The sequence below is a fragment of the Pongo abelii genome, chromosome 20 (genome assembly GCF_028885655.2).
Source record: "Pongo abelii isolate AG06213 chromosome 20, NHGRI_mPonAbe1-v2.0_pri, whole genome shotgun sequence".
NCBI lineage: Eukaryota > Metazoa > Chordata > Mammalia > Primates > Hominidae > Pongo > Pongo abelii.
Genome location: NC_072005.2, coordinates 53,094,949 through 53,119,951, shown reverse-complemented (window position 1 = coordinate 53,119,951; position 25,003 = coordinate 53,094,949). Strand labels below are relative to the sequence as shown.

The window sequence follows — 25,003 nt, the reverse complement described above, 5'->3', positions numbered from 1 at the left end:
TTTGGTTTTTTACAAGATTGATTTATTAACTATGATACAGATCACATAAGGCCTTTTCAGTTTTTTACACCATTCCCATTGAGACAAGTACAATACTTTGTAGCAAATACATGATTTTAAAAAACAAAACCAAACAAAAACACCTCAGTCAGAGATGCCTCAGCCTTCATTGAGGGCTGACCATGCACTAATCAGGTTGGAGCCTCAAAATACCCACGATGTGTTTTTAAAAAAAAGTCTGGAAATTAAGCAAACATTCCTAACACCAGCTAGAGAATGTTCCGGTTAAAGCCCCTAAAATACAAAGAAATAATTGTTATACTTTCTTTACATACAGGTCTTCACTTTTGCTGCAAAACATAATTTTGGGCACACAGCCAGACTACTAACACATTTCAATACCATTAATATGTTTTGTTTTTCTCAGAAACTCAAAATATTTGTTAATTCAACATATATAAAGATCATTTAACATGTGAAAATACAAGTACCAGAAAAATAAGCTGGCAGCAGCACTATTCCAAATTTTCAAACAAGTTTTATTTCCATACAATTCTGACATTTCCATTTTTTTTTCTTTTTTTCTTAAATGTACACAGGGAACATGATTCTTTTTATGCAAACAATAACTTAGGCCTGTAGCATCGCTGCCGGCTCCGCCACGGGAGGGCTGGGGGAGGCCAGCCCAGGTCAGCAGTGGCCGAGGTGACCGACCGCCTCCTGCTCTGTCCCCCGCGCGCGCCGCGCATTGGCCACGCTGCACCGACCGCACCGCGGCCGCGCCCCCACCGGACCCGCGACAGAAACTGCCCCCCTTCCTGGGCCACTTTCTGACCTGGACACAGACGACGTGCTCCGAGGGAGGGAGCCCACCCCCATTACACCTCAGAGCCACGGAGCCGGGCCCGCTCCCTGCCACAGCTTCCCCGGATCCCTGCGCTGCCCTCGGGAAAGCAGCAACTCAACCAGACCCAGCCCCCCGCGCGGCAGGGGCCCTTCTGGCCACCGCACCCTACTTTTTCTAGCCGGCGCCCCCAAAGCAGTGGCTTCTCATAGGAAAGGACGGGAGGGGAGCGCAGTTGAGGTGACTTTTGATGATAAGTCACTGCAGCTGGCCTGCTGTGAAGTTTGTGTGTGTGTGTGTGTGTGTGTGTGTGTGCGTGCGTCCAGAATGCCTGGTGGCCTGCGGGGGTCTTTACCAAGAGGATGCTGGCTTGACCCAGGCCTCCTTTCCCTAAGAGCAGCAGAAGCTGAGTGAGGCGCAGGGATGCCCCCATCCCCTTCTGGCCAGCGAACTGCTCCTATGATGTCACCCTCTGTCCACCGTGACAAAGACAGACACATCCTGCAGAAGAATCTGGGTCGCAGCAGGTGCCCCGCCTCCAGCAGGAAGCAAAACCAAGGCGGTGGAGGCAGGAGAGCAAGGAGACGGATGCCCCGAAGCTCTCTCCCTCTTCCTCCCCAAACGCTAGGCGACAGGAAAGATGGGGACAATGCAGAGTAAATGTGTGCCGTGACACCCAGTGTGCGACACAAGCCAAGAATTCTAAGTGGATTCACGAGCCACGCCACCCAGCCTCGGGTCTTCCCTCCTCAGCTGTCACAGCCAGAATCAGTCTCTGGCTTTGCACCAAGGGCTGCTGTCCGCTCACATGGTGTCTGCACTCTCGCTGGGCAGGGGTGGCTGCCCCACGTCCCCATTCTGGACAAGCCAATGCCCTCTCGCCCAGTGCTGAGAGCTGCATGCGGGTCCCATGAGCAACCTCTGTGCATGCACCTTCCAGAACTTAGAGCCCCGATGAAAGCGGGGGTGGGGGCAGCATGGGCCCAACAATCCCCAGGGATGCTCCTCTGTGGCTCCCACGCAAGTGCCCATTTGGGCTGCACGCTGCCCTGACCGGATGCTGAAGCCCAGCCTGCCAAGACTGGCCATGCCCCTCAAACGACCGAGATGTCCTCTAGTCCCTCAGCCTGGAGCAGCAGACGAGAGGCTGAAGTTAGTGGGGGAAACAAGAGGAACCCTGCAGCTTCCTGTGCATGGGGGCTCCCTTTGGACATGAGCTGCCACAGTCCCTGCCTGCCCACCTTGGCTGACGGGGCACTGCTTTGGGAGTGCCCCAGACCTAGTTTCAGGTACTTCTGTGAGGGGAGGGGTAGAGAGCCCAGGTGCTCCTCCTCACCGCCCCCTCCACACTCCTGGGGAAGTCACTGGCCGCGCATACATCTGTGGAATCGGGCCAGGTGGCTTGGGACGTGGCTTTTGTGCTCACACAAAAGAGGTGGCAGTGTTAGCTCAAGCAGTGAGGGGGACTGGGCTGCTTTTGCCTGCGTTCACACAGAGACGGCCCAGGCCACCACCATGCTTTCCCTCCACCCCCAATTCCGTGAGGAGCTGACCAGGTGAGCATAACCTCGAAAAGGGGGTGGGGTCAGTAAATGGGGCCATTTCCTCATCTGCTGGGGCCCAGGGCTGGGGGAGTTTGGGAACGTTTCTGCCAACCTCAGCTAAAACGAAACACAGATGTCACCTTCCAGGCAACCCTAGGCCTACAGGGCCAGGCACAGCTCCACCAAAAGAGACAAAAATTCATCATCCAACATTCACAGAAAACACGCCTGAACCCTGGGTTTGTTCTCCGATTTGTGTTCCTCAAAAGGCGGTAAAACTTGGAAGGGTAGGTGAGTGTTTCCAAGCACCTTCGTTGGCCATTGAGACCTGGAGACAGTGAGCCAGCCATCCCCAGAGGGAGCTCGGGAGCCGAAGGGCCACTCCCGTCTCCAAGCACTGCAGGCGGGCACGGGCAGGGCAGCTGCAGATGCCCGGGAGAGGTGTCCATCAGGCCCCCTGGAATATACCACAGATCCTATTTCTTAAAGTGCAACGAGCCCCAAGGGCTGTCTGGCATGGGGCCCTCTGCACCCCGCTAGCTCTCACCTGGGGAGTGCCTAGTGTCAGGCTTCCTGGCCGCAGAGGCCACAGCCCAGCCATGCAAGTTTGCGGTGCTGGAGGGCAGAGGTGGGCAGGAGAAGAGCTTTTCCTGGGGCAGTGGGAAGGCTGGGCTAGGGTGGTGGTGGATGAAAGGCAGGCACGGTGCCTCTGGGCCAGCGAAGACCAGGAAGGATGCCCCTTTGAGGGCACCAGCAGACCGCCATTCCTTCAAAGTGCCCCACCCCGCCCACATCCCCATGAACACTCCTGCTGGTGGCCTCCATGGCTGGGATGAAACGATTCCACTTCAACACCCAACACACCAACCCCAACCCCAAGTGCACCTGGCACCTTCCAGCTGTCCCCAACCCCCCACCAAGCACCCACACACACTCACACTCACATGTGCACACACACACCCACCCCACGCACATGCTCAAGTAGTGTTTCTATCGTAATGGACTGTGTTCTGGGGCAGCCCAGGTTCCGGCCTGCACTGCCATCTCCCTGGCTGTCCCCACCAAGGGCTCGAACCCTCTTCTTGGGAAAACGGGGTATCTAGCGACTAGACCTAAGTGGGTGAGTGGGACCCCAGCAGGCTCTCAGGCCACAGCTCCAGGCATCCTGGTTTTGCTGCCACAAAGACGAGGGTCAGCTCCACCTGTGTGCCTCCCTCCCTCCCGGCAGAGGCGGGCGCAGAGTGGAATCTTGAGGTCTGTAGTTTTCTTTCTGTGGTTTCTTCCTTTTTAATTACTGGAAGGGTGTTTCCATTTTTTCTCCTAGGGTTCCTTTGTTTGCCAAGGAATGTTTCGGGAAGCCTGTGGAGTGGGACGGTGGGGATGAAGTGGGGAGTCCCGCACTCTGGGTCCAGGCACAAAGCTATCCTCCGTTGTTCTGATCTGCAGGGCCAGCGCCCTCAGCAGGTACCTAGTGGTGGCACAGCCGTGGCCTACACGTTCCCAAGGAGGCCGCCAGCCGGGCTGTACCCTTACCTTGGGGGGTGTGTGCAGATGGAAGGTGGGAACAGACCAACGGGAATTGTTCTCTTCGGGGGTTGCCAGCCCCACCCTGAATCTCAGAGCATCCTCCTCCCCGGCAAAGGCCAGGGCACTGTCCCGACCATGGGCTCTGTACAAGCAGAGGGAGGCACCCGGAGGCTGGTGTCAGCAGCCAGGTGGGGTGGTGGTCCAGGGAACAGAGGGAGGGCACTGGGGCCATTGCCTGCCTAGTTCAGTCCTCAAATGGGTCCAAGTCAAAGGACAGGGCCCCACGGCTGCTGCCTGCAGCCAGCTCAGGTCTGCAGCGCCGGGCCCAGGGTACCTGGCAGCCCGGCCCATGGTACCATTGGCTGGTGCTCCCACTGAGGTCTTGAGAAGGTGATGGGGAGAGCCACTTGCCCCTGCCTCTGTCCCCAGTGGACTTGGTTTTGTTCAAGGCCAAATGCCAACCCGTCAGAGAGAAGACCGGTTCTCCTGTTGCCCCAGGTCTTGGTGGCTCACAGTGTGTGTTCGGCTTGAAGCTGGGAGGGAAGCAGTGGCTGCATTGGGGACTGGGGGGTGGGTGGAGGTGACTGTGGGGGCGACGGCTGACTTGTGACAGGCGTGGAAGTGAGGAAGGGGACGGTGGAAGCCACGGCGGAGGGGGAGCTGGGCCTGGCGCCGGGGGGCTCGGTGATGGGCCGATTGTAGAAGAAGAAGGGGCACTGCTGGATGAAGAGTTCAATGATTGTCTGGTAGGTGCGCGTGGCTGTGAGGGCGTCCATAGTGCTGAAATCAGGTCTCATCAAGGTGGGCCAGAAGCAGATGGAGAGGTTCTCGCTGGTCATGAGATTCACCTTGTTGTTGTGGCTGACCCTGCAGGCGACACCAAACTCAATGGTCAGAACTGTGCAGGGCCCCACCTGGCCCTGGGCGCTCATGGTCTTCAGCACCCAGGCTGAGCCCCACCTGTACACCCTCAGGTGGAGCAGAAAAGGCCATGCGCAGCTCTCTGTACCCTGCCCTGCCTGGGAGGCTGCGCCCTCAGTGTCCTCTCCCCTCCAGCCCAGTGCCTCCACATGGCCAACCTCGGAAAGGCTGCCTGGAGCTCTGCAAACCCCTGGGGGTGGATGGACCACCTCAGGGATTCACTCTGCAGCCAGCCAAAGCAGTGGCGGTGCTCCAGCTGTGACGAGGGAAGGAGGCTGAGTGTCCTAAGCCAGAGCACCATCAGAGGCCACTCGGCCAGCAGACCTCCTCCACACACATGGAAGTTCAGGGAACACCCACATGGCCTCCCGCCTGCGGCTGTGCTCCATGCCGGAGGCTGGCTGTCTCCTGCAGCACATCTCTTGAGGTACGGTGTCCTGGTTCTCCCCAGCTGGGAACGTGAATGCTGTGAGAGGACTTTCAGGGACTCTGAGGTGTTTTTGATTCAGGAGAAGATTTCAGGAGAAGATTTCTGGAGCATCAGCACCAACCAGAAGATCTTCTCTCTCTGCCAGCTTTGGGGCACAGGCCTACAAGAGGCCCCATGCCCGCTGGAGCTAAGTGCACTATCTGGTGTTAGGCAGGTTTGGGGCCACGTGGGCTGCCCTCAGACAGAAGCAGGAGGGAGGCCCGAGGATGGGCGAGAGGCAGAGGCTCTGGGCGCTGAGCCCAGCGGGCACCACGGGAGGCCAGCCAACATCCCTTCCAGGCCAGGGCCTAAGACTTCTACTGGCTTGTGGACAGACCCTTGTTCTGCGACGCACTGACCCTGGCTGTCAATTTTCAGGAGGAAAAACCAACCAGAAGGCCCTGCGACTTACTTGTTTAGGTGAGAGATGACATACTTGAAGACCTCGTGGTTTTCCTTTGGAAATTTCTTTAATACCTCCTTAAGGGCATGCAACTTCTGCTCCCGGTCGTTGATTTCTGAGGAGAGAGAAAACCAAAGCCTTGCCTTTCATGGCCGAGGCTGGTGGCCATCCCAGGGCGTGCTCTGTGATGGGCCTTCTCTGAGGGCAGGCCAGGGCTTTCGGATGACACTAACCCCACTCTTTCCCCCAAAGCCTGTGCCCAAGGCTGGCACACCTGGCAGTGGCACTGGCCCAGGGGCCTGGCCCACCTCTGTGTCCCAAGCCCCCGCTGAAGGGCGGCACTGTGTGCCTAGGGCTTCCTGGCCCCCACCACCCAAGACAGAACGATCTGGAGACACTCCGCCATAAAGAACACCATTCTTTGCTCATCCGGTTGCCCCTGGAGACAGGCATCCCTACGCAGAAAGCCTGCTTGCTTCCTGACCAGATGGAGACGGGCGGCCACTGCCACCCACCCACGCCAACAGACCTTCGAGGGAGGGAGTCGGTCATGAGACCAAGGCTCTGTCCTTTTCCTAGAGACACAGGGACCCTCCACACATCCCCGTTGGAGGGGCTGATGGAAACAGTGGGGGAATTCTTATGCACTTCACCAAAGGAACTACGCACCCCCTTTTCCCCCAACGCCCACACTTTGCCTATCATGGAATCCTAATGTCCTGGGGGAGGGAAAACAACTGCCTGGAATGCAGCTTGTAACCCGCACCAGGCCCAGTTCCATGAGTCCCCACGATCGTGTGAGGCAGGAACTCGTCACCCCATTTTGAAGATGAAGTATCTGAGGTTAGAAGTTGCAGAGCTGGGACTGGCTATGGGGCCTGAGCCGTGGCCACTGAGCTTGCCATCCCTGAGTGGGTGTGGCCCCTTGGCTGGGAAGGGCATCGGGGCTGGTGAGGCACAAACGTCCCAGAGCCCACCTGGAGCCCAGCTGGCTAAGACAGATTTCTCTGTGCAGGGAAAGATGCCCCCATGTTTCCTTCCTGGACTCCAGGGCTCAGAAGAGCCACAGGAGGGTCTCACGAAGGAGATGGCAGCGATCTCACAACTGGTGGCTGTGGGGGTGGTGAAGAGGGGGTCTGTTAAAACGCAGATGATTGCTAATGGGCTCGGGGGCTCAGGCTCCTTTGAGATAGATGATGGTGCCAGACCGTCTCTGCCAGAGACGCATGTGTACCATTCTGCTGATGAATCCGGGAGGGGTGCGGACTCCCTGAACCAGGTATTCTTTTCTTTCTTTTTTTTTTTGAGACGGAGTCTCGCTCTGTCCCCCAGGCTGGAGTGCAGTGGTGCGAGCTCAGCTCACTGCAAGCTCCGCCTCCTGAGTTCACGCCATTCTCCTGCCTCAGCTTCCCAACTAGCTGGGATTACAGGTGCCCGCCACCACGCTGACAAGGACCCTGGTGAGAGTGAGACTTGGAAGAGCAGACAGAATGCCAGTGACGGGCACGCTGAGCAGGGAGGAAGGTCCTGTGGTGGTCTGGAGTCCAGATCCTGACTCAGATGGCCCTGGGTACAAATCCGGCCTCTCGCATCAACCGTGTCACCTTGGGCAAGTGACACCTTAGGGTCAGTCTCCTTGTCTGTAAAAGGGGCTGTGGACAGTGCCTCCTTCATTCGGTGACACCTGGCAATTAAATGAAGAGTTCACAGCTGGACACAAAATAAGGGCACCTGGGAGCCAGTCTACTTGCAGGAGCCTGTGGGGAAGGGAGGCTGCAGGGCTGGAAGGGACAGACCTCCAGGAGCTCTCCCGGGCAGCCTAATGAGGATGAATGAAACCTGGCAAATCTGTGGCCTTGAGAGTGTGACTTGATAAAAGCAGTGTCTTGGTAACATCTGTCTATCAGAAATGACTAAAAAAGTCCTGGGAGCTAGTTATTGGGCTATGAGCAGCTTCATCTCTCTGAATCCAAGGTTTATTTTAAGGGTTCCACCTCAAGGGCACATTCTTTTCTTTTTTTCTTTTTTTGAAATGGAGTCTCGCTCTGTTGCCCAGGCTGGAGTGCAGTGGCGTGATCTCAGCTCACTGCAACCTCTGCCTCCCGGGTTTAAGCGATTCTCCTGCCTCAGCCTCCCAAGTAGCTGGGATTACAGGTCCCCACCACCACGCCTGCTAATTTTTGTTATTTTTACTAGAGACGGGGTTTCATCATGTTGTCCAGGCTGGTCTGGAACGCCTGACCTCAGGTGATCCACCCGCCTCGGCCTCCCAAAATGCTGGGATTACAGGCGTGAGCCACGGCACCCGGCCATGGGCACACTCTTTTCTACGACCTTGAGTCTTCAAACAATTCATTGTCATGTTACAATAAAATGTTTACATAAACAAAGTAAACTGCTGTAGGGAGGACAGAAGACCGTAGAAGAAAACACAAGCAGCATGTGTGTGGTGCAAAGCTTCACTTAATAAAATCGTCATGCCCCCTTCCAGCTGCTAGCTTGGCACAGGAGGACACAGGTCTCTCCGTAGGTGCCTGCATGACCCAAACACAGCTGTGTTTGTCTTAATTAGGCATCGAGTGGTAGTACCTTTACATAAGAGCTGGGTCTCATCCCGTCCTCTGGCTGGAGGCAGGAAATGGGGCTGGCAAAGCCTAGGTCTGCCAGAGATGCCTGCTCTCCTTCCTATCTGATGAGCAGCAAGAGGGGTGGTTTTGTTTCTTCTTTAGGGGGTGGGGAGGGGCAGGGGCGGGAGTTACAAAGCCTGCTTTGATAATAATTTAGGGGCCGGCTGGGTGCGGTGGCTCATGCCTGTAATCCCAGCACTTGGGAGGCTGAGGTGGGTGTATCACTTGAAGTCAGGGGTTTGAGACCAGCCTGGCCAACATGCCAAACCCCATCTCTACTAAAAATACAAAAATTAGCCAGGTCTGGTGGTGTGTGCCTATAATCCCAGCTATTTGGGAGGCTGAGGCAGAAGGATCACTTGAACTTGCGAGATGAAGGTTGCAGTGAGCCAAGATCGTGCCACTGCGCTCCAGCCTGTGTGACAGAGCGAGACTCCATCTCAAAAAGAAAAAAAAAAAACTTAGGGGCTGCCCCCTAGAATCCCAGCCTCCTTCTGCATGTGCACCTCAGCTGAATGCCTAGTGAGGAGCGGGTGGCCAGTCTCCTTGCCTGCTCCCCTCCCCACTGGCTGCCTGGTCCAGGTGCTCCAGAGTACTGAGCAGCACTAGGAGCTCGCTGGGCAGAGGTCAAGGAGGGCGAGAGGCCCTTCTGCTCAAGTCTGGCCCACACTAAAAGCAAGGTTGACCTTGTGAACATCCTTTGACTCAGCCCCATTCACCTCTTTCCTTAAGCAAAGCTTGCCCTCACCCCTCTAGGGCCTCTCTGCGGAGGGACCTACTCTAGGCTCCAGCTCCAGCCTCTTCACATGGCAAAGGCACCAGCAGCTGCTTAGGTTTGGGTGCTGCCCGAGTGCTGGCAGGACAGCTTCACAGTGCTCTGTGCATGGCCCTGACCGCAGACCCGAGTGGAAGGTGGGGCTGGGCGTTACCCATATGGCGGCTGAGAAACCACTCCAGAGGCCAAGAGGAGGCCACAAGGCTGGTGACGGCAAAGGTGGATGGGACCCAGGCCTGTCTCCCAGCTCAGCCCATCTGCTCTGGGTCCCCGCCTCCCTGCACGCGACAGAGCCCTCTCTGACTGTAGTAATCCTCTGACAGGACAGGGGATGGGGGGCCTCCAGGGTGCTGGCTTCACCAGCTAGGACACTTTTTTTCTTTTTGTGAGATGGAATCTCGCTGTATTGCCCAGGCTGGAGGGCAGTGGCACGATCTCGGCTCACTGCAACCTCCACCTCCCAGATTCAAGCTATTCTCCTGCCTCAGCCTCCTGAGTAGCTGGGATTACAGGCCCGGCTAATTTTTGTATTTTTGGTAGAGACGGGGTTTCACCATGTTGGTCAGGCTGGTCTCAAACTCCTGACCTCATGATCTGCCCGCCTTGGCCTCCCAAAGTGCTGGGATTACAGGTGTGAGCCACCGCACCCAGTCACACTGTACCCAGCCTTTTCTCTATACCCACCCTCCCCTGACCCAGGACTGGGGGAGACACCAGCAGTGTCTGTGCCCTGTGTGGCAGTTTCAGCTGCCCTGGTTGGAACCAGGCACAGGTCCCTCAACAGTCCTCAGCGAGGGAGGAGGTGACTCTGACCCAGAGGCAGGTGAGCATGAGAAGGGCTGGGCTGAGCATGTGGGGATGGGTGAGGTTGTGCGGTGACAGCGCCCCATTCTTGCCTTGTCAGACAATGCGAATTCTTTCATTCTCGGATTTGGGAGGCCCCTCCTCCTTGGGTCATTTGTTCATCTGCAGTGGGTGGGAGGAGCAGATATTTACGGGGGCCTGCTCTTGCCCGGGTACTATTTTATACACTGGGGATGCAGTAGTGAACAAAAACCAAATTCCCTGCCGCTTACGGTCTAGTGGAAAGAGGGGAAAGGACCCAGTGGGTGCCTCTCTAGTCCAGGGGCTCTGGGCCGGCTCCTCGAGGCCTTCCTGGCCCTGCCCCTGTCTCCTCTCCTGACCATCCTCATCCTCATCCTCATCCCCGGCGAGTTCATGGCGCCTCTGGCTGGCTGCTACTTGCTGAGCACGGTGCTGACTGGGCTATCCCGCTCCAACCTGGGCCTGGGTGTGGTCAAGCACAGACTCCGGCGGCTCCAAGCTAGAGGCCTGGGGAACAAGCTGGTGGCCAAGAGCCAGCCCAGCCCGTGCACCCTGGACACCTTCTGCCCTATGGTGCTGCCGAAGGCTGGGGCCACAGTCTGTGTGGACCTGGTCACAGGGCAGCAGCACACTCAGGGGAGCCACTCACCATCTTCAGTGGAGCCCTGCTGTACAGGGACCCCCAGCTTCAATAGGTAGCCCGCCTGGCCAGGTGTCTACACTGGCCAAAGAAACAGCAGGGGGCAATGGGCTCCCTGGTGTCCCTGCTGGGACAGGGCCATCAGGGCACCCAGCCCTGGGTGAGCTGCTACAACCCGGACCCGCCATGGTACAGGTGCCCAGGGTGGCTTCTCCCCATGCCTGGCGTGTGCTGGTTTGTGGATTCCCAGGTCCGCTCGTCCAGACTTTTGGCGTAACCTCCACCCCCTTCAGAATCCCCTCAGGACCCAGACTGTGGAGGGCCTGATCCTCACATCCTCTGCTCCCCCAGCCTGCCCTTTGGGAGTCAAGACACTTAGTTTTTTCTAACAACAACAACAACAACAACCCATCCTGCTCCAGTGTGTGGTCAGGGGTAGACAGGAGTCCAGGGGCGCTGGCCAGGAGAGACGGTGGCCTACAGAGGAGACCCCAGCCTCCACACTGCGCTCACCCCTTTGCTTGGCTCGGCTCCAGGCGGCTCTGCTCTTGCTCGGGGGCGTGGGCTGGGAGCTGCACCTCTTCCTGGGACATCATACTTTTGAACTTAGGGGCCATCGACTGAGACAGCAAGACACGTCCAAGGGAGGCATTTTTGGGCCAGTTGAACCAAGACAGCCTGGACACAGACCCAGCAATTTAGTACAATACAGACCCCAAGAACTCAGGAGGAAGGGGAGGAGACAGCCAGAGGGCACAGGGACTTTACTGATTAGCTTCCCATACCTCTTACAAAACAGACACACCAGGCCTCACAAAGCCAGAATACCGGTCCAAGGTCAAACAAATTGGCGGCAGAGACCCTGTTCCCAAAGAACACTCCTGCCCTGGCTGTGCTGCGCCACTTGCCATCACTGGCACCCAGGCTGCCAACCAAGCTCTAGGCCTGGGTCTGCTGCTGCCAGCTCGGTGCCTGGAGGAAAGTCCCGCTGGCCGCCGCTGACCATCTGCACGTCTGCGTCGCCAGGAAAGGGAAAGCCCGGCTCAAGGTCACAGCCCTTCAGTGATCACGCAGGCTCGTCCGGCGTCGGCTCTCCCTGCCCCAGGTGGTAAACAACTCCAAGGCCAAGACCTCACTCTGCAGGGCTCAGGATGGAGAATGGAGGCTGTCCTTCCCCTGGAGACACGGCTTTGCAATCACCTGTTGAATGTCCTGTCCCACCAGACTGAGCCGGGGATCGCATATGTGTGTGCCCACTGCCATCTGTCCCTGTCCACACAGGGCCTGGCTAGCTGTGAAATTAATGACCCCGTACGTGGTCACCCCCGTGCCCTCAGGCAGCTATCTGGACAGATCAAAGGAAGGCAGGATCCCAGAACCAGCAACGTCCCAAGGCAGCTGATGAACAAGAGCCCAGAGAGCAGCAGGGCCGTCCCCTGGTAACCTAGGCTGCACTGTTATCTCTAGCCCCAACAGTCTCATCTGTCAAATGGAAAGGCCGAGACAATGAGCCGGAATCCTGAACCACGTTCGGGTCACACATCCCCTTCAACAATCTGATGAAAACGACTGGTCTCTCCTTAAATTAAAAAGACTGAATTTTGTGAGCTATTACAGGGAGTTAATGGGGACCCTGGAGCCACAGGTCCTTTGGTCCAGACCCTCTGGCTTGAGATGGGGCCAGCTCTAGCACCCCTTCCAGCACAAAAGCCATAGGACAGGGCCTGTGGATACCGGCTGGACGGGGTTGACTCCAGATAGGCAGGGAGGAGGAAGTCACAGAGACGGGGAGAAATCAGGCAAGAGCGACTCTTGAAGGTGGGGGTGGGCTACAGGTAGGAGACAGAACAGACAGCACAAGCCTTTTCTTCTGCCTCCTGAAACCCTGGCCCATCTCCCCTGTGAAGCCCTCTTCCTTGCGCCTTCCTCGCTGGGGTTTGTGCACTTCAAGCTCAGCTTTGCTCTGTCTTCAGTGAACTTCATTTGCACCCACGTAGGCAGGGACTCAAGCCCCGGCTTGCCACTCCCTAGCGGTGTGACCCTGGGCAGGCTGTATCACCTCCGAGAAGCTGTTTCCTTCTCTGTAAAATGGAGATGTATTATAATATCATCTTCCTCAAAGGAAGATCAGTGGTGGGAATCAAATGCCTCGTGGAGAGCCGGGCCAAGCCTAGGCAGGCACACAGGCCATGGGTGGTGCGGTTGCTGCCGCTGTTCATTTCTGAATCTCCCACGCGTCACCTTGAGTGTGGCAGGAAAATAACTGGCAAATAATCACAAACGTCTCTATTTTGCAGGTACATTTTCAGCAGTGTTCAATAATGTGAAATTCTGGAGCTAACAAAACCATTTGCTAGTGACCTTGATATTTGTTGTGATGGGATTTGAAACTGGTTCCAAGGCCTGAACATATAGAGACACAATTGCTCTCAGGGATTAAGTAGAAAGAACTGGTCAAGTTGATGTAGCCATGGAAACCCCAGCCAGTCTGGGAAGAGCTACTTTGGGGGCACAATCATCTTTTTTCCATAATATCCCTTAACACTACTAACTTTTGCACTGCCTGGTATCTGTGGCTCAGTTGAACCTGGCCCTGCAACATCCACAGCCCAGCTTTTCAGTCAACTGCTCTGGCCGGGAGAGGTGCCATGTCAGCAAGATCTTCTCCTCTCCCACCCCCTTCGGTCAGGTTCAAGACAACGGAGCCCCCACTGAGTACTGTCGGGGACAGGAAACACACAATGGGAAGAGGAAGTGGGAAACCTCCACCCTTTCCCAGGCTGCTGCAGTAGCAGCGGCAAGAAGCCACCTCCTGAGCAGTGGAAGCTGGGTGGAAGCTGCTGTGGGAAGGGCGGCTGATTCCCTATCAATAACACCTCCCGTTCCTGCCGGCCCCACAACCCTACACAAAAAGATGCTGTGTCAGCAGTTCCCGCAGGAACAATGGGGTTCTGCCGGGTGGCAGGATTTCATGCACCTCTAGATGGCGCCAAGTCAAGACAAATGCAGACAGGAATTCCCGGTTTCCAGCAAACTGGGTATCAGTCCACGCCTTCCTCTTTTCCTAACTTCCCCTGTGAGACAAGCTTCCGTGGAAAGAAAGCTGGCTCCAGAATAGAGATTTCCCATGCGACTTCACATCTGTGCCTGCCTGGAGCCTGCTAGAGAAGTGACTGCTGGGAAAGCCTCTATCTTCAGATAGCAGGATCAGGGGAGAAGCCCACAACTGTCCCCACCCACTAACTCCTCTGGAGAAACCCTGACTCCCGTCTTCAGAAGGCAGGCTACTCTATGACCGTCCCAGGAGTACCACCTCCTGCCCCATCCCTGTGGGCTTAGATAGGGTCAGGAGCTGTGAACAATTCCAGTCAGCTAAGAGAGTGTGGACAGAAGGTGACGGTGGCATCCAGGTTGTGAAAACAGACACCATAGGAAGTGCAGACCTTGGAAGGATGACCTTGGAGGCCCTGCAGCCCTGTCACTATTGAGGCTCTGACAGTTCACGGGTGGGCTTCTTGCACACCTGTCTCCCTCAGGTGCTACTAAGAGTCAGTGACCCAGGACTCGGGGCCATGCTGATCCATCACCTCCCTCAAATTTCTGCCTACACCATCAGCCTTGTGAATAAATTGTGCTTGTTTAGAGCTCCCTCTTTAGAGTTGGGCAGTGACAAGATGAGACTAATGTCTTGCCCCTGAGGAACACATCTCCTTTCCTCTTCCCCACCCTCTGGTTGCTGGATCACGGGTGGCTGTGATCTCTGGGCAGCCGGCAGAGACACTCCCTTCTGCAGCTGCACAGCAAGGGCTACTGCTGGGTCTTGGCCTGCCAGAGGCACAAAGCAGGAAGGCTGCTGATGACTTAAAAGGTAGTGAGGGCCACATGGTGGGACGCTCTGAGAGGTCAGGCATCCTCTGTGGTACTACACAAAGTCCAGGGAAAGGCTGGCCAGTGAGAAGTCTCGCCCATCTGGACAAACAGCTCTAGAGAGAGGCAGGCTGGGGCAGGAACAGCTGATGAGGCAAGGTGGCATGACACACAGGATACCATTAAAACCAGAGGTGCTAATTTGCTACAGCATCAAATGATCACTTGGCCACGGCCACTGGAGTCATCTCTTTCCCTCCAGAGGCCGGCTTCCTAAGAGGCTGTAGGACCCTAGACCCATGTTAACTTCATTACATGAGAGGTAGGAGAAGACAGGTAAGAAGAGAGGAAAGAAAAATAAGACCTACTATTAAATAGGCTGTTCACAGCCTCACTTTTAGGCCTTTCCGAATAGAATTTCATCTGCAGGAGTAGGGATGGTAACAACGGCAGGACACAAGGGGCAGGGAAGGTTAAGTCGGCCACAAGCGAAGGAGCCAAGTCTGACACCGAAACGATGCTCTTAACTAATGAGAGTTTGGGGGAAACCTGCAACTCTCTTGGTGTAACCCCCAGATAAGCACCTAAGGTCTACAAGGGCAGGAACCTGATTTGCAAGGCCCGTTGCTGTCATCTGGTTAATTCCCTTACCCTCTGTCCTTCAAACCTCAGCTCTAAGAGCCAGCGTCCATTCTGAGGGCAGGACCTATTCTTCCAGTGCCGAGCCCTTTCTCCCTCAATCCGCCCGACACTGGGCTGCCGGTACTCACTGTGTGCTTCCACCAAGTCGATCTGCATGTTATACGGGACCAGGGGGTCAGGCAGTTCTGAGAAAAAGCTCTTCATGGCACCAGCCACGGTATTCACCGTAAAGTCTTTCTCTGCCAGGTCCAGGTTGTGGTCTGAAAGGAAGTCAGGAGAGTGAGGCCAAACCATTCTAAGCCAGGCAGAAGCATCAGGACAACTCGGGGCTCAGGAGAGGCTAGAGAAACCTCAAGGAGCCAGAGACGGCCTCAGGACTGGCAGGGATTGGAGGGGTGGGACTTGTGAGTGCTAACGCGAGTTCTGAGGTTCAGGCATGGGCTGGCCCCAGAACCTCTTTCCGAGACTGCTGAACTGCCCCTTCTACCACCCTCGGGGCAGGGGTGCTGCCCCCACATGCTGGTTTTTGGTGCCAGGAGCTTGCCCTCATCTGGCTTTGATACGCTGTTGCCTCTTCCTTACTCCTTTCCCATGACAGAAGAAGGAGGCGGCTTTCCTAAAGGGTGGCTCACTTTCCAGGTAGGTCACAAAGATGTTAGCAACCACTGTGACTGCCGCCTCCATCCTTGTCCCCTATGGTGGGAGGGCAAATAGGCTCATTTTTTCTCTCTCTGGCCCTTCCCAGCCACTGGCACCGCTGACCCATGTCTTGCTTTCCTTCTCGTTGCATACATACTTCAGTGCGTTCCTGATGACGAAGAAATCTCTACAGATGGTCAGTACCAGGTTCCACTGTTGGGGAGGTAAGCTGGTACAGGATCTCCCATATATACAAATGCATCCCACACTGGGGGCTCTACCCTCACTTTGGCCTCGTGTCTCCCACAGATTAGCAGGCGTCTCCCTGTCCTGTGGTCCCCTCTGCCTGCTGCCGGCCAGCTGAGCCCGACTGCGGTGCTGCAAGGCGCAAGGGCCGCCCACCTGGGGAGTGCGTGTGGTGTCCACTCTGGGTGGTGCCTCCTGCCCTGGCTGCTGATAGATGGGAATGTGCCCTGCTCTGGTGCTTTTGCTTCTGGCACTGGGGGACGTGGCTTCTCATCCCACAGTGTGGGCAATTCCAAGAGGTAGTTTGGCTGCCTGACTTTAGGCCTCTTGAAGCTGGCTCAGCTTAGGAGAAGGGAGTCCCTGCCAAGAGCTGTGTAACTTGGGTCTCTGTCCCAAGGGCTCAGCTCCTCACACTATGGTCCCTCACTTTCTCTGGTGCTGGGACTTTGTGAGGAGGGTAGATCTGAGGCCCTGGCAAAACAGGATCACATCTCAACCCGACTTGTATATCATGTGCCTGCAACTAGCTCTGCATGGGCAAATAGGCAAAACTCTTCAGTGTGGTGAGGGAGGCATGTGCCCGGGCAACCTGGAAGAGCATCTGTGAGTGGCAGTGTGGGGAGTGGCCTACATGACCCAGCTTTGGCAGGGATGGTGCTTCGGTTCATTGACAGGACCCGGTCCCTTCCTCCCTACTACGGCCACACATGGTCTCTTTCTCAGTCTCAGCACCTCGTGGCTTTGGGTCTGTGCTGGCAGGAGTGCCCCGAAGCCCCCACAGACAGTTCACCGAGGCAGCTGTGTCTGCCTTGACCAGCTCTGGCCTCGGACGCCTGGCCAGGCTGCACTTTACCTTGATCAAACTGTCTCTGCAGACTCTCCATCTCTGACTTGTTCCCGCTGACCCGGTAGATGCCTTCTGTGCTCAGTCCTGAGGAGAAACAGGCAGGGTCTTAGGAGTAGGAACCGGAGAGCAGAGAATGAGGAGGGCTGGGCTCGAAGACAAGGAGAAAGCCAGGGAAAGTCCATGAGGTGCCCACCACAAGAGAGGAGCAGGCCTCAGCACACTCTCGTTTGATTTTTCTAGATGCTTCAACCCATCTGCCCTCCATTTTCTTTTTCACTTAAAAATTTTAAAGTATTTGTTTTTTGGTAAAAATGGAAAGACTATAGAAGCACAGCAGCTAAAGATAACTTCTGTTCATATTTTGATGTATACTCTTGAGTTTTTCATTTTCATCTAAAAAATAGAGGTAATATATATTTTAACCCAATCACTTTCACTTACAAAGTATGTTGTGAACTTATTCTAATCACTTCAAGTTCTTATTCTTTTACATGATTTTAAAGACACCAAAGTATATGATCACTGTAAGAATAGTCATGCTGTTAATCATACAGGGTTGGCTGGGTGCTGTGGCTCACGCCTGTAATCCCAGCACTTTGGGAGGCTGAGGCAGGAGGATCACTTGAGGTCAGGAGTTTGAGACCAGCCTGGCCAACACAGTGAAACCCTGTCTCTACTAAAAATTCAAAATCAGCTGGGTGTGGTGGTGCACACCTGTAATCTAAGCTACTTGGGAGGCTGAGGCAGGAGAATTGCTTGAACCCGGGAAGCGGAGGTTGCAGTGAGCTGAGATTGCGTCACTGCACTCCAGCCTGGGTGACAAGTGAGACTCTCTCAAAAAAAAAAAAAAAAAAAGTGATACAGGGTTTTCCAAGTTTTTACTGTTAGAAAATTAACTAGTGCAGGGTGTGGTGGCTTACGCCTGTAATCCCAGCACTTGGCTCATGCCTGTAATCCCAGCACTTTGGGAGGTCGAGGTGGGTAGATAGCCTGAGGTCAGGAGTTCGAGACCAGCCTGACCAACATGGAGAAACCCTATCTCTACTAAAAGTACAAAATTAGGTGGGTGTGGTGGCACATGCCTATAATCCCAGCTACTCGGGAAGCTGAGGCAGGAGAATTGCTTGAACCCAGGAGGTGGAGGTTGTGGTGAGCCAAGATCGCGCCATTGCACTCCAGCCTGGGCAACAAGAGCAAAACTCTGTCTCAAAATAAATAAATAAATAAATAAAATTAACTCACAAGTATGTTTTTTTGACAACTAGTAAAAGCTTAACAGATTACTGGAAATAGGTATTTCTTACTTTATGAATATCGTATTCATGTTCTTGTTAATTTTCCTAGTGGAGTGTTCTTATTTTGAACTTGAGAAAGTCTATGAATATTAAGTAATTATATCAACGTTATATATGTTTACATTTTTCCTTTTTGTTATCTGTCTTCTAATTTTGTTTATTGAATTTGTTGAAGTATATAATTCAAAAATTTTAGGCTTTCAAGACCAGTCATTTTCTTTATGATGTCTTCCTTGGTTTTTATACTTAGAATAGGTTTTTCCTATTCCTATATCAGCTATTGTTTTTTTTCCTTCTAGTTCTTTTTATCAGTTAAAAAAATCATTTCATTCTGTGATCATTCTGGAACTTATTTGGTATATAGTGTGATATAAGAAAAAAAGTAGTACAAGTCAATTAAATACGTAAGTTAGAATAAAATTCAAGAGAAGGATGGGCTCCTACTCCCTTCTCATCCTACCCTGGGCAGAGGAGTGCTGTTCAGCTTAGAGTGGATTCCAAGCTATCTACTGAGTCCACTCGCCCTGTCCTGGGAACGAAGTCCACTGTGAGCCATCAAGATCTCAAGGACTTTGTCGAAAGGATAGTGAAGTCACTGTGAAAACTGACATGGGGTCTCATGGCTAAAGCAACCATGGGTCCCTTCTGAAGACTGGCTTTGAGCGACTCTGTCTTGCTGAAGGTGCATAGAGGAAGCACTGTGGTTGCTGCCACTAGACAACAGAAACAGTGCGGACAGTAGAGAGCACCGGGCCCTGGAGTCAGTCAGGCTTCCGAGAGCCACGTGTTGGTTGTTATTGTCACTGCTACCTCTGGAGAGACAGCCATCAAGCAAGATAAAAGCAAATGGCCTGCCTGTTTTCTGGGGTCCCAGACTTCTTGAGGCTTCAAGAACACTGGAGCAAGAGGCATCAATTCTCTGGCTTAAAAGCTGTTAATTGCACCAAGGCCCTTCCCCCGAGAGAAAAGGAGGTTAATGGACCAACCCCAGGGACATCCTACCAAGCAACGCCTAGTTACAAAGGAGCTGCCACTGCTGTACTCGCCTGAGAGGAGTGCTGGCACTTTCCAAACCAGAGTGGTCACACGCTGTGCACTGAGCTAGGTGCTTTGTCCCCATCCACCATTCGCTTGTTTATTAAATAAACGATGATGCCATTTAATCTCCCACACCTCATGGGAAGAGCTATTGGGTGGGTAGAGAATACACATGAGAAAACTAAGATTCAGAAAGGTGAAGTCCTTGCCCCAGATCATAGCTGCTAAGAGGCAGAGTGGTCTGGGTCTGGGGCCTCTGCCACTGTTCTGCCTCCTTACTGTTCCAGAGGACACCTGGCTCAAGCTTCTGCTGCTTCCTATTAATCCACCTGGCTGGGGTGCAGACCACAGCACCCCCCTTTCCCAGAAGCAGCACCACACTTGGGTGAAGCCCTCTGGCCTAAGCACCAGGGCAGCTTTTGAGATGGCACACCCCTACCCGCTGTGCTGTCGAGACCCTGCTCACCAGCCCTAGTTAGTAATTTTTCCACTGACTCTTTTCTCAACTGCTCTCAAGACATATTTAAACTTCTACCTATTTCACATATGAGCAAGCCTTGGGTATGTGTCAGCAGGCTCAAGTCTTCATCTCCTAATTTGAAAAAAACAAATAAAACTAAATCTAAGTTATTTTCCCTTTCCCTGAATATCAGCCCTCCATAATACAAAGAAAATGATAGGACAAATAGCACCAGTCTCAAGAATCCGGAATAATGCAGCAATGTCACCGTTCCTGAGTCTCAGTGTAGAGAGGCAGTCTCTGAGCTGCAGAAGACCCGGCCAGCCGAGGGCCACACGTCACCTTCTGGTGATCCTGACCTTCAGCGTGACTGAGGACTGCTCTGCATTGCCTCCTAATGGCCACCGGCCCCGGCATGAGAGGGCAGGAGACGAACTGCAAATTAGCGATCTGGCAATTATCAGTGGTGTGGACCTGCTGAAACTTCACTAGATGGATCGTCACACAAATGGAAGCACTGGAAAGCAGGAGGCCGCACCAGAGCATCAATTAATCATCAACTTAGTACTTCCTGTCATCTGGGCACATGTTTATTTTACGCAATCCCATTTTAAAATAGCAACCCTGCTGCTGTCGTACACAATACTACGGCGTAATTTAGGAAAGGTAGCATTTGCTTGGCTAGTGCAATTTATCATAACTACTAATTAGACATCAATTAAAAAAAGATTAAAAAAACTGAGAGCAGGCTGCAAACACCACCAAGGCTGCAGGGAGCTGGCAACCCAGGTGAGAAATAGGACGCTGGAAAGAGCACGGGCAGCTTGCCAAAGGCCTGAGACCACAGCAGGAAAAGGGCTGGGGTCCTGGAGCAGACCCCCTGGCAAAGATGCTGGATATTAAGGCATTTGTGTCTGGAACACCCCAGTGTTCCTACATGGAAACACTCTAGGGGTGACTCTGGCCCACACCCGCCAGTGGCAGAAGGCAGAATTCTTACCAACAGTGACCTCCACCCACCATATCTACTGCAGGCTCCCAAGTCCATCTGAGAAAGCCTCAACCTTAAACTCACAGGCATCCTTACCTACCAGAAACCTCCAAAGACCCATGTCACCAAAGCATAGCCTTGGCTGCAGGCCTTTTCTGTTTCTCTCCTTCTTTTTTAAAAGCCCTCCCTACTGGCTGCAATTATCTTCTATGTTTAAGTTAATCTTTGGAAATAGAACAAGAAAAAGCTCAGAACAGCCAAGATCACTATCTTCAAATATCTGAACAAGGCCATGTAGAAAAGTCTTGTTCCAGTGGTTCTAGGGGACAGAGCTACAATCAAGAATGGGAATTACAAGGCTGGGTGCAGTGGCTCATGTCTGTAATCCCCGCATTTTGGGAGGCCGAGGCGGGTGAATCACGAGGTCAGGAGATCGAGTCCATCCTGGCTAACATCGTGAAACCCTGTCTTTACTAAAGATACAAAAAAAATTAGCCGGGCATGGTGGCGGGTGCCTGTAGTCCCAGCTACTTGGGAGACTGAGGCAGGAGAATGGCGTGAACCCGGGGGGCGGAGTTGCGGTGAGCTGAGATCGCGCCACTGCACTCCAGCCTGGGTGACAAAGTGAGACTCTGTCTCAAAAAAAAAAAAAAAAGAATGGACATTACAGAATGGCAAATATTCTCTCAATATATAACTATTAACAGCCATAGCTGTCATTCATTGGAATAGACCAGAATTTTCCAATCTCCTCTCACCAGACAATCATCTGACTGGGGTACTGTTTAAAAAGATGAATACCTGGTCTAGGAAGCTAGCTAATAACAATAATGATAAGCCATTTATCAAATGCTTACTCTGTATGAGGCACACAATGCTAAGTGCTTTCGTGCCTTTTCATAGCAGTTCTCACAATAACCCCTCCAGACTGGTGATTATTATCCCATTCTACAGACAGGAATGCTGAGACTAGGAGGTAAAGGAACATGTAGAGAGTGAGCGAGTCGCACAGATGGGATTTGAATCCTGTGGGATTTTAGTACCTGAGTTCTTCTATGATGCTTGAAATCACTATTTCTCAAGAGTAAGCATGCAGCAGAGTCACATGGAGGGCCTGTTATGGTGCAGGTGCGGGGGCTCCAGCCAGAGTTTTGGATTCAGTCAGTTTGGAGGGGAGCCCAAGAATTTTGTTTTTTTGGAAACAAGGTCTTGCTCTGTCACTCAGGCTGGAGTGCAGTAGCACCATCTCGGCTCACTGTAGCCTCGACCTCCCAGGCTCAAGCTATCCTCTCACCTCAGCTTCCCGAGTAGCTGGGACTACAGGTGTGCACCACCACACCTGGCTAATTTAAATATTTTTTTTCGTAGAGATGGGGGTCTCACTTTGTTGCCCAGGTTGGTCTCAAACTCCTGGGCTCCAGCGATCCTCTTGCCATTGCCTCCTAAAATGCTGGGATTCTGGGTGTGGGCCACTGCGCCTGGCCTCAAAATCTGCATTTCTAATGCATTCCCAGGTGATGCTGCTGCTGCTAGCCAGCGAACCACACTTGGAGAACTGCCACTCTAGAAGATGTGCCAGAGCTCTAAGGCTCCAGAGAAGCCTTAGTCAGAACTCTTGAATTCTATCATTCAATAAAATCAGGGGTAATACACCAGGCAAAATAGATACCACATACTTTAGGAACAAAGCACTTCCAAACAGCATGAAAACTGCTGCTTTTTATACGAAAACAAGCCCTCAGGCATTATTTAATCTTTTTTTTTTTTTGAGACAAAGTCTCACTCTGTTGCCCAGGCTGGAGTGCAGTGGCTCAATCTCGGCTCACTGCAACCTCCGCCTCCTGGGTTCAAGTGATTCTCATGCCTCAGCCTCCCGAGTAGCTGGGATTACAGGTGCCTGCCACTGCACCTGGCCAAGTTTTGTATTTTTAGTAGAGATGGGGTTTTGCCATGTTGGCTAGACTGGTCTCAAACTCTTGACCTCAAGTGATCTGCCCAAATTGGCCTCCCAAAGTGCTGGGATTATAGGCGTGAGCCACCGCACCCGGCTCCTTTACACAGTTTTCAGTCTTGGTTTTCCACAAAAATACTTTGGCAGGGCAGGCGTGGTGGTTCCCGCCTATAATCCCAGCACTTTGGGATGCCAAGGCGGGAGGATTGCTTGAGCCCAGTTCGAGACCAACCTGGGCAAAACAGCGAGACTCCATCTCTACAAGAAATAAAAAATTAGCCAGGCATGGTGGCATGCCTGTAGTCTCAGCTACTTGGGAGGCTGAGGTGGGTGGATCGTTTGAGCCTGGGAGGTCGAGGCTGCAGTGAGCCATGACCATAACACTGCACTTCAGCTTGGGAGACAGAGTGAGACCCTATCTCAAAACAAAACAAAACATCAAAAAATACTTTGGTGACATAGGAAGACTAGACAGCCCTCCGGTGCGAGCTGGTGGGGACTTCCCCATGGACTAGGAACTGGTATTTCAGCCCTTCGACTGCCCTGTCAGAGCTGCGGTGGCTGGCCCTGCTCCTGAGAGGTGTCTGTGGCAGGACGGACACTAAGAAAATGGAGAGATGCCCCTCAGGAGCTTGGAAATCAACAGGGAAAATCACCTCCTTTCCTGGTATCCTGATTTTCTGAAATATCCAAACAGGTTTTGATCCTGGACCCCAGGCAGGCCCTTCTTAGCAGCAGTGCTGTCGGCCAGCATCAGGCTTCGCCTCTGCTCCTTCACACCAGGACTCAGTTCCTCCAAAGTTTCCTTTCTAGCAACACATCAATACTTCCTCCAAGACGAACTCAGACTTGCTTATTTTTTACTTTCTATATTTAGATATAGAAACTCAGCACTTAGTCCTTTAAAAAAATTATTTGGCACTGCTAGTACTCTAAAACACCCCATGCCAGACAGGACTTAACTAACAACTTTTGTCGACTTTTCTGGAGTCTGGAAGCATCTAATAAACCATTCCCTTTTTCTTTTACACATGCAAGACTAAGTCTAAGGCAGGCTAAACTGCAAGGCCAGAGGGGTGCTGAGCACTCAGGGAGAGAAGGAAACTCTTGAGCATCAAATTCAAATGGTCTTGAAGAGGACCGACCTCTGTGGAAAGGTATGAAGCCCTTCTTTTTCATCCAATGCTAACAGTGTATCTATAGTGTGTCTTCTGAGGACCACTCCCCCAGTCTCACCTCAATGGAAGATCAAAGGGTGAGGGGGCAGGAGAGCGTTTAGGTCAAAATCAAAGCAATCATGTCTCCATTTCCTTCTATGTGTAACAGAGATAACAGTTCTCACCTCATCCCGTGGTGGTATGTATTTAATGAGATCTTAGCACTTAGTGCTGAGAGAGTAGCTATTATCCTAATGATCTAAGTGGAAAGGTGGTTGGCAAGTGGATGAGCACCTGAGTTCTGCTGTCAGGGGGACATGGGTTCGAATCCTGCCCCTGACCTCAGCTCATCTGACCATACAATGGAATAAATGAGATCGTCTATGCACAGTCCACTGCACAATCCTTGCCAGTATTCTTTTTTCTCTACACTCTTAACAAGCCTCAACAATGGCACCTGCCTGTAGGCAAGACCTATTCTGAGAGCTTGGCCAAAACAAGACAGTTTGTAGAAAAACATTTTAAAACATGCATGGCTTTGACACCAAAGTGACCTCGGTTCTGATCCTGGTTCTGTCTTATAGCTAGGCTGGGTGTCTGAGAGTAAATCGCCTCTCCTCTCAGGGGCTTGGAATCCTCATCCAAAATGGGGTAATGACATCATTAATGAGTCTGTCAAGATGCTGTAAATATTATTATTATTTGTGAGATGACAAGAGTTTCACTCTTGTTGCCCAGGCTAGAATGCAATGTGCAATCTTGGCTCACTGCAACCTCCGCTTCCTGGGTTCCAGTGATTCTCCTGCTTCAGCCTCCCGAGTAGCTGGGATTATAGGTGCCCACCATCACGCTTGGCTAATTTTTGTGTTTTCAGTAGAGACAAGGTTTCACCATGTTGGCCAGGCTGGTCTTGAACTCCTGACCTCAGGTGATCCGCCCACCTTTGCCTCCCAAAGTGCTGGGATTACAGGCGTGAACCACCTCACCCAGACAAGATGCTGTGAATATTAAAAGAGATTACGCAAACGAAAACAAGTAGTACCACAAATGGATGGCATACTGAAATAATCATAATAGTAACGACAATAATAGTTAACTTCTGACTGAGAATTTACTATATGCCATGTACCATTCTAAGCTCTTTACTAGAAATATCAGAGTGAATCCTCCCAATGATTCTTTGAGGTAAATATTACTTTTACTACCAATCTGCAAACAGCAAATGGAGGCTCAGAGAGGCTAAGCCATTTGCCCAAGGCCATGGAACTGGGTGAGTGGTGGAGCTGTGATTTGAA

The 25,003-nt window shown here is 52.9% G+C and overlaps 1 protein-coding gene across 2 annotated transcripts in view; it reads right to left on the bottom strand.

The window, feature by feature from the left end:
* ARHGAP35 (Rho GTPase activating protein 35) overlaps positions 1 to 25,003 on the bottom strand; it is a 144,559-nt gene continuing 119,556 nt past the window's right edge. The window contains exons 4-7 of one of the 2 annotated variants that reach the window (XM_024236821.3): positions 16,823 to 16,900; positions 15,213 to 15,344; positions 5,718 to 5,823; positions 1 to 4,782 (exon numbers count right to left, since the gene is read on the bottom strand). In XM_024236821.3, coding sequence (XP_024092589.1) covers positions 4,425 to 4,782; positions 5,718 to 5,823; positions 15,213 to 15,344; positions 16,823 to 16,900 — 674 coding nt within the window. In that variant the 3' untranslated portion in view covers positions 1 to 4,424. Of the gene's footprint in view, positions 4,783 to 5,717; positions 5,824 to 10,781; positions 11,254 to 15,212; positions 15,345 to 16,822; positions 16,901 to 25,003 lie in introns of those variants that run through there. The other variant, XM_063720146.1, reaches the window with a different exon arrangement.